The sequence below is a fragment of the Juglans microcarpa x Juglans regia genome, chromosome 6D (genome assembly GCF_004785595.1).
Source record: "Juglans microcarpa x Juglans regia isolate MS1-56 chromosome 6D, Jm3101_v1.0, whole genome shotgun sequence".
NCBI classification, from domain to species: domain Eukaryota; kingdom Viridiplantae; phylum Streptophyta; class Magnoliopsida; order Fagales; family Juglandaceae; genus Juglans; species Juglans microcarpa x Juglans regia.
Genome location: NC_054604.1, coordinates 30231910 through 30250485, shown reverse-complemented (window position 1 = coordinate 30250485; position 18576 = coordinate 30231910). Strand labels below are relative to the sequence as shown.

Below are 18576 nucleotides of genomic sequence, written 5' to 3'. Positions count from 1 at the left end.
GATCTGATCCACTCTCCTTCTATGAACTTTATCAACTCATTCTTATTCATGAAACATGACTTGCTCATAACACCAGATCTTCCCCCACTCTCTTTGAGCCATCTGTTAATTTCTCTTCTTCAACCCGTGACCAACGTGGCCGTGGTTACTCACATGGAGGAAGACAAGGGCGTGGCCGTGGTCATTACTACTACAATAACCGTGGTGGTCATCCTCCCTCTATTTCTAATCCCTCGTAGCAGTACAATGAGCGGCGTCCAATATGCCAAGTGTGCAACAAGGCAGGACATGTTGCATTGCAATGCCGCCAACGCTTCAACCACTCCTACCAGTATGAAGCCCCAAGGACCTTCTCTGCCAATTACTCAACTCAAACTCCATCACCAGATTTGGTTTGGTATCCTGATTCAGCGGCAACTCACCACCTTACTAATGATTTCTCTAATTTGAATGTGTCTTCTGAAGCATATGTAGGTAGTGAGACAATTAGAATGGGCAACGACACTAGTCTTCCTATTCAGTCCTTCGGTGACTCTTCCATTTCTCTTAACTCTTCTTCTTTTCTTCTTCGAAACCTTTTACATGTTCCTTCCATCACTAAAAACCTTATTTCTGTACTTCAATTCTGCATTGATAATGCCTGTTACTTTGAATTTCACTTAACTCATTTTGCTGTGAAGGACAAACAAACGGGAAAAATCCTCCTCACCGGTCCGACGCGTGATGGCCTTTATATCTTTCCCTCTGCCGCGTCGTCTTCACCTTCCCCCTCAACTCACATTGGTGAAAGAACCACCCTCGATCAATGGCACCGGCGACTTGGGCATCCATCACTTTCCTTAGTCTCTCATGTACTGCACACCAAGTGCTTGCCTCTTTCCCCCACTGAGTCAAATTTCAAATGTTCACAATGTCCTTTAGCTAAGTCTCACTAATTTTCATTTCCTTCAAGACAGGCTCACTATACACGGCCTTTACAATTGTTGTGCAGACTTATGGGATCCAACCCATCATACTTCAAGAAATGGTTATAAATATTACATTTCGTTCATAGATATCCGTTTCACTTGGTTGTTCCCCATTAAATTAAAATCTGATGCAACTGAAATTTTTTCACCCTTTTTACCCTTTATGAGCAACTTTTTAATACCAAGTTACTTACACTTCAAACAGACGGTGGTGGTGAGTTCAAACCCATCACCACTATATGTAAACAACTTGGTATTTTCTATCATTTCTCATGTCCTCAAACTCATCAACAAAATGTGTTAATTGAACGAAAATGCCGTCATATTGTTGAAACAGGCCTTGCCCTCTTGGCCCACTCTTCTCTTCCTTTCTTATATTGGGCCGAAGCCTTCGAAACAATGGTTTTTCTCATTAATCTTTTACCCACATCGGTTCTTGGCAACAAATCACCATACAATTTAGTCTGTAAACAATAACCCGATTACAATTTTCTCAAAGTTTTTGGATGTGAGTGTTGGCCCAATTTACGCCCTTACAATTCTCATAAACTTCAATTCCGGTCCACTTCTTGTCTTTTCATTGGATACAGCATGGCCCACAAAGGCTACAAATGCTTGGATATTCAAAACAATCGGCTATATATTTCTAGAAATGTCCAGTTCAATGAATACTTCTTTCCCATGTCCAAATCTCGGCCCAAACCTAATCACATTTCACCCAACTCAGCCCCTGCCCTTTTACCTATTCTATCCTCCATTTTAGGCCCTCCACCAACTTCATATCCACTGACGAGTTCACTATTTGGCCTAGCCCCCCCATCGCCTCATAATTCCTCATCTCCTTCCCATGTGCCTTCTAATTCTCCCTCAGAATTCTCTCGAACCTCCTCCCCCGAAAACTCCAAAATATCTTCTCCAACCCCAATATGAAATCACTCTCTACAATCTCTCCATAATTCCACATCTCCTCAACTCGTTCCTCCCCGTTCTCCAGTTATTACTCGTTCCCTCACAAATTCATCTCGTCCCCGAAGGTTAACTGATGGTATTGTGTTATATCCTACTCAATATTGTCTTACTATCTCTGCAGGTGTTCCAAATGAACCTTCGAGCTTCTATATGCAATCAAGTATCCCGAGTGGAAGAAAGCGATGCATGATGAGTATAATGCACTTGTTCACAATCAAACATGGACTCTGGTACCATCTCTTCCTCATACTAATGTGCTTGGTTGTAGATGGGTTTTTCGTACAAAAACCCATGCAGACGGGTCCTTTGAAAGGAGAAAGGCCCGTCTTGTTGCAAAAAGATATCATCAATAATTTGGTGTTGATTATGAGGACACCTTCAGTCTAGTTGTAAAAGCTTCTACAATCCAATTAATCATTTCACTTGCTGTTTCTCATGGCTGGCAATTACGCCAAATAGACATTCAGAATGCGTTCTTGCATGGACTGTTGACTGAGGAAGTATACATGCAACAACCTCAGGGCTTTGTTGATAAATCTCGGCCACACCATATATGTAAACTTAATAAAGCCATTTACGGGCTTAAACAAGCCCTCAGGGCTTGGTTTCATTAATTAAGTTCCTGGCTCCTTAATTATGGCTTTGTTGCATCTCGGGCTGATCCATCATTGTTTGTTCTGAATCCCAATGCCACCAAAATCTACCTGCTCATATATGTTGATGATATCGTAATCACTTCCTTGCAGCCATCTGCCATTTCTAGTTTAATTCATGATCTTGGCATTGCTTTTCCTGTTAAGGAACTTGGTCCTTTATCCTTTTTCTTAGGGATTGAGGTTGATTATACTCCCAATGGTATTATTCTATCTCAGAGGAAGTACATAAATAGTCTCTTAGCTCGCACTAACATGCTTACTGCCAAACCAATGTCGTCTCCCATGGCAGCCTCACTTAAACTTTTCAAGCATGACAATTCTGACTTTGATGATGCTACACTCTATCGTAGCATTGTAGGAGGCCTACAATATCTTTCCATGACCAGACCTGATATTGCTTTCTCAGTCAATAAAGTGTGCCAATTCATGCACTCTCCTAAAGTTCCTCATTGGAGTGTTGTCAAACGCATTTTGAGATACTTGAAGGCCACCATCAATCACGGCCTATTCTTTTCTTCTCAATTCAGTCTAACTCTTCAAGTCTATTCCGATGCCGATTGGGGTGGCTGTCCTGATGATCGTAGATCAACTAGTGGAACTTGCATTTTTCTGGGTAAACATCTAATTTCTTGGAGCTCCAAGAAACAACAAACAGTTGCAAGATCTTCTACTGAAGCTAAGTACAAGGCAATTGCTTCTTCTGCAGTAGAGGTAATATGGTTACAAACTATTCTTAGAGAACTTTCTGTTCCAATATATCAAGCTCCTATCTTGTGGTGTGACAATTTAGGCGCTACATACCTCTCGGCCAATCCAATCTATCACTCTAAAACAAAACACATGGATATTGATTATCATTTTGTAAGAGATAGAGTGGCTGCCAATACACTCAAAGTTTCCTTTATCAGTTCAAAGGACCAAATTGCGGACATATTGACAAAACCTCTTGTTGCTGACAAGTTTTCTCTTTTTAAATCGAGTCTCAAAGTTGTTGACACACCTTTGGACTCAAGGGGGCATATCAAGTCACATAACTCAGAGTCATCCAGTGGCATACCCAAGCAGCATGACAAGCAGACAAAATATCAAACAGTTAATATGCATACTGGAGAAGAACCGTAGACAAAGTATTCTAGATGTTTCCAGTACTCTCTACAGTTTTTGTAACAAACTTTTATTCCTTTTTATTCACTTTTGATTCCACTCATTCGTGTATATAAGGACTACACTATTCAATGAAAAGTATGCAAGCATGTTCTCACATTCTGTTATATTCAACATGATGATCATCAGAATAGAATTAATAGAGCATGCATGCATGCACATAATTCAAAGCGAAAGCAGTAGATCACGTACGTTGATCAGCTTTAATATTGCATGGGGAGGTTTGAACAACTTTAAGGATCGGAATTGATCTCCCACTAAAATTGGAATTATTGCAGCTGAATGACAATGTTAGCACTTCAATTCTAAAATAGCAATTAGCTAGTCGTTTAACTACTTAATTGTCGTCAGCTGGCTAGCTAGCTATTATCGAGTTTTCTCTTTTTACGTACAATATTATTCTTGCCAACCTAGCTAGCTAGCTAGCTTCTGTGTTCGAATTTTAGTATTTGATCTTGTATGCGAATTAGCATCGATCATCCGTGTAGAGAGTTCTCCATATATAGATAAGTTTCATTAGGATACACACGGTGAAGACACTTGAAAAGGAAAATCATGTACGTGTGGCTGAAAATTGCATGGCCAATATAATGCAATTTTGGATTCTAATTCTCTTCCCCAGTATTATTGAATCGACTAAGCATCTTCTATCCCGAGTAATTACCTCCATTTTCTCTTCTATTATTGTCGCATTATTCTTTCTTTATATATCATATCCTGACTAGACAAACTTTTTCTTGCAACAAGAAGCCAGTGAGCTCCACCCTCGTCTCTTTAAATCACTTTCTCCTAATTCTCACACCATTCCCAGCACCAAATCAGCCATTATTCTTCAGCTAAACGCGTACTCGTCTAGCTCCGGCCTGCCTCAGCTAAAACCTTCCCTTGCTTTATGTCTACTTATATATTTTGTGTAGAAGTTGCTTTAGTACTCCAACATGAGCGCCTGGCTAGTAAATATTAAGAACCTCAGCAATACGGGGACGTAGTAGATCAAGCAAGGGGCCGGCTTCGGAAGAGTTTGAAATATCAGTACGTACGTACGTACTCATATTTACTTCATCGATCAGAGAATGAACGGCAAAAAAGGTAGCATCGAGATCAATATCCAGTCAGCGACCAAAGCCAAACTGCCGGAGGTCTGCAAGAACTCCGGTGGGATAATTGGCTTCTCGTGCAAAGCCTTTTTTTGGAATGTATGGGAATTTTGCAAAGAAGACGTCAACAGGGTATTATTCTCACTTAAAGTGGGCCTATCTGTTCTTCTTGTGTCTTTGCTTATACTGCTCCAAGCACCTTATGAAGCATTTGGTACCAACATCATCTGGTCCATCCTCACCGTTGCTATCATGTTCGAATATACAGTCGGTATGTATACATGCATGCCCATGCATGTAATTAAAAAACATATATACTAGGGTTAATTATTTATAATTAATAAAACTTATAAATAGTTTATATCGTGTATTAATTATATTTCAGATAATATTATATATATTGATACATAATAAACGGTCATTCTAACCAATATTTAATCATCCATTAATGTTCCTTATTAATGCATGGTTGTAAATTGCTTAATAAGGTGCAACATTTAATAGAGGATTCAACCGAGCACTTGGAAGCTTGCTTGCTGGAATCTTGGCCGTCGCTGTGGCTCAGTTAGCTCTATGCACTGGCCGGGTTACTGAGCCTTTCATAATTGGAACTAGCATTTTTCTGATTGGTATAATATATAATCTCTAAGTTCTCAAACTAAATCTAATGAAAATTAATCAATTGATTTCTTGATAAATATTTTATAAAATAATTAAAAAAAGAAAAAAACTTTCATGCATGCATGCAGGGACTGTCACATCGTTCATGAAATTATGGCCATCACTTGTGCCATATGAATATGGGTTCAGGGTCATACTTTTCACCTTTTGCTTGATCATCGTCTCTGGTTACCGGATGGGAAACCCTATTAGGACTGCCATGGATCGGCTGTACTCAATAGCCATTGGAGCGTTTGTGGCGGTCCTGGTCAACGTTCTTGTTTTTCCTATTTGGGCTGGAGAGCAGTTACACAAGGAGCTAGTTAACAGTTTCAATGCAGTGGCTGACTCTCTTCAAGGTACGTAAATCTAATTTTAGAACTCTCAAAAAATACAATGACTACACTGATGTATAGCTAGGAATCAGCGGTACTGATTCGGTCATTTAGTCAATATTTTGAGTACTGATCTGATGTAAAAGTTATCTATCTGATCTTATATGTATAGAATGTGTGAAGAAATATTTGGAAGACGAAGGATTAGAGCATCCAGAATTCTCAAAGACTGTCATGGATGAGTTTTCGGACGAGCCTGCTTATAAGAAATGCCGAGGCATCTTGAACTCCTCCGCAAAACTAGAGTCCTTGGTATATATAATATGATCTTTTTTTTATATATATATATAGGATATAATATGATCTTGATCTATAATTTCAAATTAATTTTTACGTGCGCACGTCGTAGCTGCATGCATGTTCGGATGTTCCGACCACATTCTTTCTGATAAAAATATATATATATTATATATAGAACTATTGATCGTTAATATGATTATTGCATGCTCCGATCACAAGGCTAGTTCCGCCAAATGGGAGCCACCACATGGGAGGTTCCGACACTTCTTCTATCCTTGGTCAGAGTACGTTAAAGTTGGAGCAGTTTTACGATATTGTGCTTACGAGGTTATGGCACTTCACGGTGTGCTGCACTCTGAAATTCAGGTATTTCCCCTCTCTCTCTCTCTCTCTCTCTCTCTCTCTCTCTCTCTCTCTCTCTCTCTCTCTCTCTCTCCCTCTCTCTCTCTCTCTCTCTCTCACTATGCACGCAATTAAGCGTGTGGTAGTACTACTATGCTTAATTACATAGAAGCGCACGTGCAAATTAAGTTGATAATAGGATCAAACATTAATGTTGTCTCCTATGTATGGCATGTGTGTGGATTATAGATCTATATTAATCCATAATAATTTATAATTTGTAAATTAGGGGCTTTACTCCCATAATAATACTACACCAACTGACCATATTCATGATGAATTTGATCATTTAATTTTAGAAAAATTTGAGAAGTCATGTCAAAAAAGTTAGTATATTGACATCAACTGACCATCTTATATATGAATGCGCAACTAGTAAGAATAATTCTAAAGAATATCAAATAGACCACATGCATACAACAGAATCAGAACCGGTCCCAGGCCAGTGTGCATGTGTACATGATAAAAGATAGGAATTAAGGAATCTGTGCGAAGTGTCGATAAATAAAACTCGAAAGTATTAATAGAAAGTTTTTTTTTTTTTATATGGAAATTAATAGAAAGTATTAATAGAAAGTTTTCAGAGCAAGAGAATAGCTGAAAGGGAATTAATAGAAAGTATTAATAGAAAGTTTGGTGTTATACGTTGTGTTTGTTCTCGATTCGGCCGTACGTGTCCATCATGCGTGCATTCAAGGGAAGATGGTACGCGTGGCTGGGTTGGTAGGTGCTAAAGACATGATATATAATATTCAATTTCTTTATTCATTTTAGGTATATATTCGTAGATAGGTTTAAAGCAATTAGTTTCTTTCTGATAGAAGAAAAAGAAATTCAGATAGCTAGCGGCATGGATCGAGCTCTAATATTAATAGAGTCGTCATACAATGATCATGGCTTTCTGAGAGGATACACATTAACAATATTAGCATGCATGGTCATATATACATGCAGAGCAGAGCTCCCTTCTATCACAAATATTAATATATGGAATGATCAAGTTGCATATTTATTTATACATATAATACAAAAAACATATTGTAAACTTAATTAATTAAAGAGATAAATTAAATATTTTTTGCATGTTTATGATGATCGACTTAGATATACAAGGACAAATACCTATGAAAGTAAAAGATCCTATATAATAAATTACGAATAGTAGTTTTTTTTTTCTTCAATTGAAAAAATAGTATATTCGATATTCGTCTTTGAACGAACATATATATATATATATATATATATATATATATATATCATGAGATCAGGGTAGGATGGAAAAAAATATATTATGATTTTTTCAAAGATAAGATTTGGCTCTTAGAAAAATTACTTTCTTTATTAAAAATAATAATAATAATAATAAAATAACTAGTTGAATTGCAGATTTTTTTATATGAACTCATGAGGCCAGAGAACTGATCACCAGAAATGTTGAAGAAAGTCTCTATTAATAAAGCTAAAAACTTTTACTGAGCTTTCATGAATTGGATTTATATATCTTGAATAATAAAAAAAGTTTAACAGACTTCCACATTCTGAATGAATTTGTAGGCACCCAACAACCTCCGAATCACATTCCAGTCAGAAATTGAAGAAGCAGCAAACCAGGCTGCAGAACTGTTGAGGGTTTTGGGTAAAGATGTCAATAACATGAAGCGAAGCCTGAAAAGCTCTTTACTAAAGAGGGTTCACAGCTCAACTGAGAGACTCCAACGTCGAGCCATAGATATGCACTCTTATCTTCTGACATCCATTAATAGTACTGACCCCTCAGACAATTATTCCAAGCCATTACCAAAGCGCTCTATTTCCTTGTCATCCAACACCCCCTACGACCTCTCAAGCCAATTGACCGATCTTGAGAGCAACAGCCTCGAAAAAACTGCGAACCCACCACCCTCGGGGACTCTTTCAATACTGGCACGCACCGAGTCTTACCATGAGACAATGAGGAAGCAATCCAGAAGGATGCATTCTTGGCCACCAAGAGAGGTAGCCGTTTTTGAAGAAGAGGGAGGTCTAGGTTCAGACATTAATTTGCCTAGGATGAATGCATTGGAGAGCACTGCCACATTGTCACTGGCCACCTTTACTTCCTTGCTTATTGAGTTTGTGGCTAGACTCAATCACTTGGTTGAAGCAGTTGATGAACTTTCTAATAAGGCAAAGTTCAAGCATGAAGGATTCTAGCTAGTTGGAAAGAGGCCGTCTACATATACATGAGGTTTTGATATCATGTTAATAATGGAACGACTAAGAACATGGGAAAAGAACAGAAAATCCCCATGTAAGAGGGATAAGAGGGGCTAGCTCTACGAAATGTTTTCTTCAGAGGTAAATAAATTTCTAATTTTAAAAAAGAAATAGTATTCTATTCCTTCAAGAAGATATATCCAAGCACGAGGTATCAGCGCAGATACAGCATTTAGCTAAAGTAATGAAACATGACATCATTTAAACACGGTATGTAATATGAATGTATATATGAGAAACAAGGTTCAATGGAAGAATCGTACCCTAATGATATAGCTCGTTAATATGTTATGATTCTAAGACCCATTTTTAAAAGAGTTGGGGTAGTGATTTCCAACACCTTGGCAAGGGATACCCATTTAGATTTTTGCATGGGTTTGAAGCGAATTAAGAAAACCTTCCATTATCTGGGACAAATGTACTCTGGTAGCATTATGAAGTGCATGTATTTTTTTCAAATCACAACCTTATAAGCCAGTAACTGCTACAAATAGATCAAAAGATATTAATCCATCTAATCTAGGCAGCGTCCTGAAGCCCTACAGGACTATCAAGGTTCGAAAATTGAAGTGGGATCACAGACTAGATCGACCAGAAATGATTGGGTCTGCAAGAAAAAGATGATAGTGACCATATATACCTAAAGACTAGAGTTTGCTGAATTCAATAGGTAGATGATATTTTGTGACATGTTTAAATGTAAATAAATTAAGATATGTGTTTAATGTATAGAGTAAGTTTAGATGAGTTTTAAATTTTTTATGAGAAGTTGAAAAAGTAATAGATGCTGTCAATGATTAGTTTGAGATGAGTCGAGGTAAATTTGAATCGTAAATATAGCTAAGTGGATGGTTGATAAGCAAATTTGGATCCAGCTTCGTACAGCAACCCAGAGTGGCTGAACATCATCTGTTTTTAATCCTTCGGAAAGTAGCTAGGTAATGTGATGTATAGGTGTGGGCTCTGGCCCCCAAACGATATGGCAAACACAACATCATGGGCCAACCCTTTACTCATATATACGTGAGGTCAAGAGTGTAATAGTCTGTGCAAAAGCCGAAATGTAAGAAACAATGCGAACCATTGAATGTTATTCAAAAAGAAGTCTTCCAGCTGTTGATCAGTACTTTACAGACGGAAGGCTACTCTGCCAAAATGATAGACCTCGCACAGCAATAAAAGCCAGAGAACCCGTTTTTCAAACGCCCATTGGCTACACCTTTTAGAGCCAACCACCATCACTTGGCGATCTTCGGGGACAAAAGAAAAGGAAAGAAAAGTCAAGTGATTTTGAAGCAAATAGGAGTTTAAGATCAAGCGCAATCCTTAATGTTTAGAACATATATGTTCTCTTTCCCCACCAGAAAATATCACACAGTTTGAATTCGATTGCTAAACTCAATAGCGAGAATGAAAACGAAAGCATTATTCAAATGTATGGACAAAAGGGGCTTCATTAAAAAAGACAAAAGACAACTATTATAATAATACGAGGATAGCTAGTACCAGCTAGAGCTAATTTTCAGACGTCCCCAAATTGTGGTTGGATTAAAGCAGCAGCTCCTGACAACTAATTAGTTCCAACAGGAAATGTGACCCCAACAAAAGACTTTATTACAACCCCAATGTCTGACCAAACTTTACAGGTTTACTAGTAACGTAACCTGTATTCACAATAGAGTAATGCTATTTTTTTTTTTTTTTTTTATAAGTACAATAGAGTAATGCTATACACCACTCTCATCTTATTTTGATCATACTAAGTAGTATGTGACACATTCATCACTATTAGATGATAAAGAATGATGTAATAAATGATCATTTAATGGTGATAAATGTGTCACATCTTACTTAGTTGGATAAAAGTGAGATGGTAGTATGATGTATATAATTTTCTTTCACAATAACCTGCCCGGACAGATACAAATATTAGTATTTACAGGAAATAACGCTAAAGACCTGACTCCAAATGCCAACTATCTCCTAACTCAACTTCCCCAACCGTAAAGAAGGGCGACAATGCATTTAGGGGTTCTCTCCATTTGTACCAATGAATGAGAACTACTACAGATTATCAAGCCACTGAACAAACTAACCAAAGGACACAAACATGCTGAGAAATTCTGTCAACTGCCGAGACCATATCAAGAACGATGGAGAGAAATAGCCTTACATCCAACCATGAGGCATAATGTAAGATTCCATTGGCTCGGATGAAGTAACTACTACACCTTTACCACTTCTTGAGCCAAGACCAGAACCGGATGCCAGCAATGCTAATAGACTTCCCCCATGCACCCTACCTTCTGGAAGATATACTGGCATTGACGAGAGGTTCCCTTCCCCAGCTGAGATTTGAGCAGTTGGGACTCCATATTGGTTCAAATCAGATTTAGTTCTGCCAGCCAAAGTTCCTGTGCCAGTCCCTATCTTCCAAGCATCAACATTCATGTCCCCAGTGATGACCTCTTTCCCTGGCTGGATAAGTTTAGGATCCAGAATCATAGGTCCAAGCGTAACACCTCCATGAACCCTCTCATCCTGGACCAGGCCACTATGGAGAGTACAGAGACCTGTCTTCCCCTTTGCAAAGGAGTTACAAGGACCACTAGATTGGCTGAGATATTCAGATCCAGGATGGCCCCAAGAACACCTCTTTCCTCCACCATGTGCCTTACAAAAATCAGTGCTTCCTTGTGCACTTTTGCCACACCCTTCAAACTTGCATCTCTTCCCCCCACCATGACGAACACAATAATCTGTCCTTCCCCTTGCACTCCTTGTGCACTCTGGCGCAGCACACCTCTTACCACCCCCATGTGCCACACAGAAGTTGGTTCCTCCATGCACACTCTTTGTACATGATCCACCTTGGAAAGCACACCTTTTCCCTCCACCGTGGCCCTTGCAAAAAGGCGTGCTCCCCTCAGCACCCTTAGTGCACCCTGGTGCCGTACATCGTTTTCCACCACCATGGGCCTTGCAAAACATTGTGCTCCCTTGTGCACCTTTTGTGCATCCTAATGCTTGGCATCGTCGGCCTCCTCCATGTGAGATGCAAAGACCTGAGAGGCCCTCTGCACTCTTTGAGCAATTTTCACTTTGACATCTCTTGCCACCACCATGCCGGATACAAAATCCTGATTTACCTCTGGCAGCTCGAGTGCAACCCTCTTGACTGCATCTTCGACCACCACCATGGGCAATACAGAAATCTGTGCGCCCTTCAGCACTCTTTGTGCAACCAAAGAATTCGCATCGTCGACCACCCCCATGGGCCTTGCAGTACACAGTCCTACCCTCAGCTCCCTTGTCGCAATTAATTCTTTGGCACCTCCGACCGCCACCATGAGAAATACAACGGCCAGAAGCACCTCTGGCTCCCTTTACACACCCCTCAATTTGGCATGTCTTAGAACTACTGCTACGATGTTGTGGCTGTTGCTGCTGCTGTATTATCCCGGAAGTGCAGGTGACTGAGCTTTTCGGTGCTGTTAATACAATTGGTGAGAGGTCTGGAATAACAGGAGTTTGATCAATTTTTTTGGGAACTTGATTGAAAACAACAATACGCCCTGTCTTCACTGGAGTCTGCAAAGGAGGAATAATAATCCCCAGTTTCCAACGAGATGATGTTGATTCCTCATCACCATTTTGGCTCCCACCAACACTTTGTGGCATCTTCATGCCCAATTGAAGTGGAGTTGAACCTGGATGAACACTAGTGATCTCGGATTCAGAAGGTACAGTGGAGAGACTTAACTCCAAGTCAACCTTGGGTGGCATTTCCAGGGTTTCCAAATTTGAACAAGTGGTTTCTTTCGAGCTGGGTATTTTCTCACCACCAAGATGGAGCGAGAAGTCCAATTCAAGATCCATTGAGGACTCCTCATCTGTCTCTTTGGCTGAAGACATTGTCGTAAAAGCAGTTGCTGAACTGCCCTTGCTGTCTGAAGAACTCGGTGAACGGCCAAGCCCAAGAGACAGTGAAGAGCCAACCTGCGGCCCCATAGTCCGATTGATCAAACCCCATTTCCTTTTGATTCCCTTTGAGGTGGGCATGTAAGGGACGGAGGACCCAGGGAAATCAAGCCGTAAAACAGTATCTGTGCCATATTCAGCTCCAGCTCCACCAACTTGCACCGAATTTCCCAAAATCTTGAATGTATTAGAAGAATAATTTGCATTAAACCCCAAGTTCCGGAACCTCATGTCCATGAAATAAAAGCTATTACGATGCTACCAAACCAAATCTCAATTGCAAAAGAACAGTCTGCCTGACTTCCGGGTGAAGAAACTAGCTTCAAAATTAGGGTTAGAGGTCACTAAAAGAGTCCATCACTCCCCCACTAACAAATCCTGATGTGTCACACCGATCCATTTCCTAAAGCAAAGTTTAACGCAAGCCTCAACTGATCAGTTGGAACAATTGAAGATGAATTTGCTTTGACTTGATTTCTTCACTACAACATGATGGCAGTCAGTCATCCTGTTCCAGAGATCATGTCATTAGATTAAGAAATTGTAGCGAATAATCACAACAGAATCTGGGTTCCTCAGGCATACACCAAATTAGGACAGCTTCACTCATGCTAAAATTCTCAATAGCGTAAAATTTCATGTGTGAATTCCATCTTACTTTAGGTAAATATACAATAAATGATGGAAAATCAAACGGCATAATCCTAAGAGGCAATGAAAAGATCAAAAATTTACTTCAAAAATTTGTTTTCTTCCCCATTTTGCAGATATCCGAAGGACTGTTCATCCAGGTTTCAAACCCAGGCCAGAACCCGGATGAATCCCAGATTCCAGGTAACCGGGTTTTTTTTCCCCTGTTACAATCATAATATTGTACAAAAAGGGACTGACCCATCACAATGCTTTGGCAAGCAACGTAGATCAGATCGATGCAGCTTAGATTCAAATCTTATTATGTACGTATAAGCTGTAGACATCATCGATTAATTATTATTTATAAACAACAGAGGTATATATATTTAATAATTTAATTGCAGAATAATTAGTATATATAAAATGGTGCAAACTCATGAAAACCAATAAATTAACTTTGTCCACCATCAAAGCAGCTTCCAAGGAAAACTGATCTGCCCATCTTTATATTTTGTTTAATTTGTTTGGTTGTTTATAATTTTATACTCTAAAAAAATACCATAACCGACAAGATTATGTGTGGGCACATGAATAAAAAAATTTATAACTATCAAGTGGAAGTTACACATGATAAACTTAATTGTTATTAATATATATATTGGAACTGATATGGTGCACTAACTTAATTTCACATAGGCCGTGCGAAATATGGGATACAAAGAAAACCCATGAATCAAAACATTCAAAAAATAAATAAAAACCCAGGTACCAAGTTGTAAACCCGGGTTTTGCAACCCGGGTTCCGGGCCGGGCCAAAACCCGGCCCCGAAGAATAGTCCTAGATATCCGGTTCCTAAAGTAGACTGTTACACCCATAGATGACTTAAAGGTGTCAGAATGTCATAGGCAGGGCAACTGAAGTGGTTGGTCTAAGAATCTAACAGACATACAAAATATTTTTTTATCTCATTGTATTTTTCCTTTGGAAATCAAGACAATAAACAAAAGTACTTTCTTTTTTTTTGATAAGTTATAAACAAACAAAACTACTTTCATAAGTAAAAGTCCAGAAATGAGCTTTGCAAGAAATTTAAGAAAATAGAGGATTTTATTAGTAAGAAAATAGACAATTAAAACATTATTGGCCATGTTTTGTTCACCATTTCTTTTTAAAAAAATTCAAATTTTTTTGCTATCTTTAACAGTATAGACTATGTTCAGCTCAAAATAGTACCTTAAGAGTACAAGTTCGTGAATGAGAAATTTGATTTCAGAAGAAATAAAGTGGAGCAAACCTCTTTTATTACGCCAGGAAAAAGCAAGAACTGATAATAGCCGGCAGCAAAAGCGCCTATGACCCTGAATACCTAAGGGGAACAAATCAGATAATCAGAATGGGAAAACCCAATGATATAGATAATTACAAAATGAAAAGGTGTGTGATATTTTCAAAGACATCCAACAGACAAGAAATATGATTTTTTTTTTTTTTTTTTTGATAGGTAAACAAGAAATACGATTACAAACAGAGAAAATGGAAAGATACTTATTACAAAAGCAAATATTGATTTTGTGTCGGTATGACAACTCAGATATGACATGTCATAAATAATAGAACAATAAGACTACAAATATGCCTCTCTTCTACCAGTGAAAACTTGAAAAATGGAAAACTGAGCCCGACGAAAAGGTAAAAAATTTCTGTTCCGTAGTGCCTAAACTGCATAACCAAATTTAGAAAAAATATTAGATGAGACAGGATCAAGTTGAGCAATTTGTAGACTGAGGAACTCAAATAACTGAAGGTAAATTGAAGAAGCAAGAAATTCCAAGTCTCCATTTTCCTGCCATCGTTTAAGGTTAGCGTCGGGATTAAAAAAAGTGTATGCTATTTACCGTCCATTTTACCATCATCCTCCCACCATCTTATGATGTGGTATTAATTGATTGGAAACTATTTGCTATATTCCCTCATCGAACAATCATTTGATGTCACATCAAGAAATGTTGAGAGGATAATGATAAAAATGATAATAAATATTTTCTTAAAAAAAAAAAAAACACAAATAAAGGATAAATTCTTATAACCCTACAATATCTGACTAAGCAAACTCATCTCAAGTCATCTTATCTAATCATTACAATTTTCTCAAATTCCAACACAAAATATAATAAACAATTCAACTTTTTTAAATCTCAAAATCATAATAATATTAAGAAATAATATTCAAACAATATTTTATTTAACTTTCATCTCAACTCAACTCAATTCAACATTCAAATGCAGCCTAAAACAAATGATTGAACTCAGTTTTTGCACAGAATGATGCCATTACAACGAGTCCAAACACAAGCCTCGTATAGTGACCATTACGTTTTTTGTTATATACTCGATATATCTGGTCGAGAGGACGACCCCCCACCCCCCCCCCCCCCCCTCTCTCCCCATCATCTAGCACACACCAACAAAGCACTTTTAGATCATACAAATATAATTATTAACATCCTGATACAACCACTAGGCTCAGTAGGATGAGTTGGTAATTACCCAGAAACCAAATCGAGTTGAGACATACTCCATTTTTTCCATCTCAGTATTCTCGGTGACCAAATAAAAGGTAAATTAAATTAAAACATTTTCTAAACTAACATGATCATAAGTCCAAACGGTAAAATCTGAAAGGTTGTAATGATATATAAAGCAATAAAAGAGGGAAACATATACAATTTATGTACGAGAGAAATTAAACCACAAAGCACATACCCAAAAAATCAACAAAGAAACGCAAAACAAGTGAAATCACCTAAATACAAACTACAATCTTTTTTATCTCATGGAACCACACCAAAGCAGGGCACTCCCAGACGGTGCTTTCTAATGAAAAATAAAATCCAGTCGGAACATTTTTTTTTTCACAAAAAAAAAAAAAAAAAAAAAAAGCACAGTCCCTCAAAGATTCAAACAAGAAATCAAGCAAACCCATGTACAAAATAATCCCCGAAAGGAAGAAAAAATTAGTTTTCTTGCAGGTTTATTTAATATAACTCATACGTGTAACAAACTTCTATAACTCATAGAATTTCGAAATAAAATAGGAAAAAAAAAAAAACCGCACGCTAAGTTCCGACCGGTTGCCGAGTAAACGCAGGAAATAGTGAAATCAGAATTCATGACTCTGTGTTTAGCTGTTTCAGCTCAACCCAAAAAAAAAAAATAACAACAATAAAGCATCGCGCTTTCTCAGCAAACCAAACAGAACCAGAACGGGAAACTAAATCTGACATCAAAGGACGCTTCAGAGAGAGAGGGAGAGATTGGGATAACAAAATCGGAGAGCGTACGGTCTGAGATTTGGGGAGGGTGTAACGGGCAAAAGATATATTACCTTCAAATTACATTCGATCAACGATTGGTGCGTGGCGGCTATCAATAGCAGAGTCCTAGTGCATGAAGCCGCCGGCACCAGAGAGGGGGGGGGGTGGCGGCGGGGGAAGACGAGACGAAGAGAGACAGTGTGTGTGTGGGAACGACGGACTGCGGGAGCAACGATACGCGTGTTATGAAAATGCGAAGAAAACCGTGGTTTTACGAAAATTATATAGAAACCACTAATCACTGTCTCCCTGCGTCATGTTTAGGCATTTTAAAGACTTTAAAGTTAAAACCAAAAAATAAAAAACGAGAATTTGGAAAAACACGACAAAGTCTGCGGAAAAAAATATAGGTAATGATTACACCTGTTTATTATTATTTTATTATTCAACTATTATTTTATTATTTAAATTTAGATTAAAAATTTTAAAATATTACTTTTTTTTATAATAAAAAATAAATAAATTCAATCAACCTACTTAATCATTTAGATTAATTAAAAATAAATTTAATTTGATCAAAAATAAATTTAATTTTATAAAAATTGATCTTCCTTAAAACTGGTTTTTATAAAATTAATTAATTGAAATGATTAAATTATTTGATTAAATTTATTTTCTTTTAAATTATACAAAAAAAATCATGTTATAATATTTTTAATCTAGATTTAATAAAACAAAGGAAAAAAAATAACTAAATAATAAAGCAGTAATAAAAAATGTAGAAGGGTATCATTACAAAAAAAAAAAAAAAAAATAGTAAAGATTGTACTCTTTTATTTGGCCGAATATTGTTATTTTAAGATGTTTATTTTAGGCATGATTTATGTATCATAAATTAATTTTAAAAATAAATTTTAAATCTTATAAATTATAAATTATATAAATGGAATTCTTTATCTACTAATTTAAAAATAAAAAAATTCTAATAATAATATTATTAATGTAGTGTGTATAATGAAGAGGATAAAATTTGTATTTAGTAGAGGGTGATGTTTTGTTCTATTATTGTTACTTTTTTTTTTTTCAATATGAATCAATGGTGCACTTTATATCCCCTCCCTCCATCGAAAATTGGTTATTGACGTCCCACATTTAATTCTCACTTTCCATTCTTAAAGAGGAATGATTCCCTCACCCTCTTAGAGATGCTGATCTCCAATTATGCATTTTCTTTATACTTTTTGGACTACGGAAGATAAGTCGCGTCTTTGGATATTGAAGAATTTTATCAACCATCTCGTTTCCTCACCATTCTTTTAGGTTACGTCCAATGATTGAATCATAAATAATGAATGATATAATATCACATTAAAATATGAGAGCAAGATAAATAATATGTAACATTTCTCAACTGCGTAAAGATTTTTTTCTCAATTTCATTCCAAACATATAAAATTCATTCTCTCAATATATTCAATCTCTTCATTAAAAGACCATTATTTTAATTAAATTATGCTTTTAATACATCTCCATACATTATAAAAGTATTATAAATTCATCATCTAAGATGAGATCTACATGCAAAAATTTATAAAACTTTTATGTTTATTCACTGTTCATGCAAAAATAAAATAAAAATTATCCAATTTTTTTCATCCAAACAAACATAAGGCTCTCTTGATGTATAGCTCTAGAAAAATTCTACTAATTATCCTCACACCACACACTTCACATAATTTTTAATTTTTTTCTCTTATTAATTGTGTAGTGTATGGATGATGAGTATAATAACTCGATTAGTTTAAGAATAATAAAAAAAAATATAGTGTGTAGAGATGAT

General features: G+C 37.0%; 2 protein-coding genes across 4 annotated transcripts; one reads left to right on the top strand and one right to left on the bottom strand.

Annotated features, from left to right (window-relative positions):
* The first annotated feature begins 4508 nt into the window (after positions 1-4508).
* Positions 4509-8972, top strand: LOC121236150 (aluminum-activated malate transporter 9-like). Its single transcript, XM_041132668.1, has 6 exons — positions 4509-5125; positions 5343-5483; positions 5604-5873; positions 6022-6161; positions 6369-6515; positions 8106-8972. The coding sequence occupies exons 1-6, from the start codon at positions 4831-4833 to the stop codon at positions 8742-8744; spliced, it is 1632 nt and encodes a 543-aa protein (XP_040988602.1). The 5' UTR covers positions 4509-4830; the 3' UTR covers positions 8745-8972.
* A 1717-nt stretch (positions 8973-10689) lies between these two features.
* Positions 10690-17009, bottom strand: LOC121234170. 3 transcript variants are annotated; one of them, XM_041129995.1, is made up of 3 exons: positions 16808-17009; positions 14717-14788; positions 10690-13296 (listed from the first exon to the last, which is right to left on the bottom strand). In XM_041129995.1, exon 3 carries the CDS (start codon positions 13023-13025, stop codon positions 10977-10979), a length of 2049 nt encoding a protein of 682 aa, XP_040985929.1. In that variant the 5' UTR covers positions 13026-13296; positions 14717-14788; positions 16808-17009; the 3' UTR covers positions 10690-10976. The 3 variants fall into 3 exon arrangements, with proteins under 3 accessions (XP_040985929.1, XP_040985927.1, XP_040985928.1); XM_041129993.1 differs by having other exon boundaries at positions 14717-14780; positions 16808-17008; XM_041129994.1 differs by lacking the exon at positions 16808-17009 and adding an exon at positions 15318-15498.
* Positions 17010-18576: the final 1567 nt, after the last annotated feature.

Bases quoted from the DNA above. Each gene is read 5' to 3' on its own strand.
- LOC121234170 (XM_041129995.1), bottom strand. From the start codon at position 13,025: ATGGACATGAGGTTCCGGAACTTGGGGTTTAATGCAAATTATTCTTCT.
- LOC121236150 (XM_041132668.1), top strand. From the start codon at position 4,831: ATGAACGGCAAAAAAGGTAGCATCGAGATCAATATCCAGTCAGCGACC. The intron at 5,126-5,342 runs GTATGTATACAT...TTGCTTAATAAG, and splicing joins CATGTTCGAATATACAGTCG to GTGCAACATTTAATAGAGGA. The intron at 5,484-5,603 runs GTATAATATATA...GCATGCATGCAG, and splicing joins AACTAGCATTTTTCTGATTG to GGACTGTCACATCGTTCATG.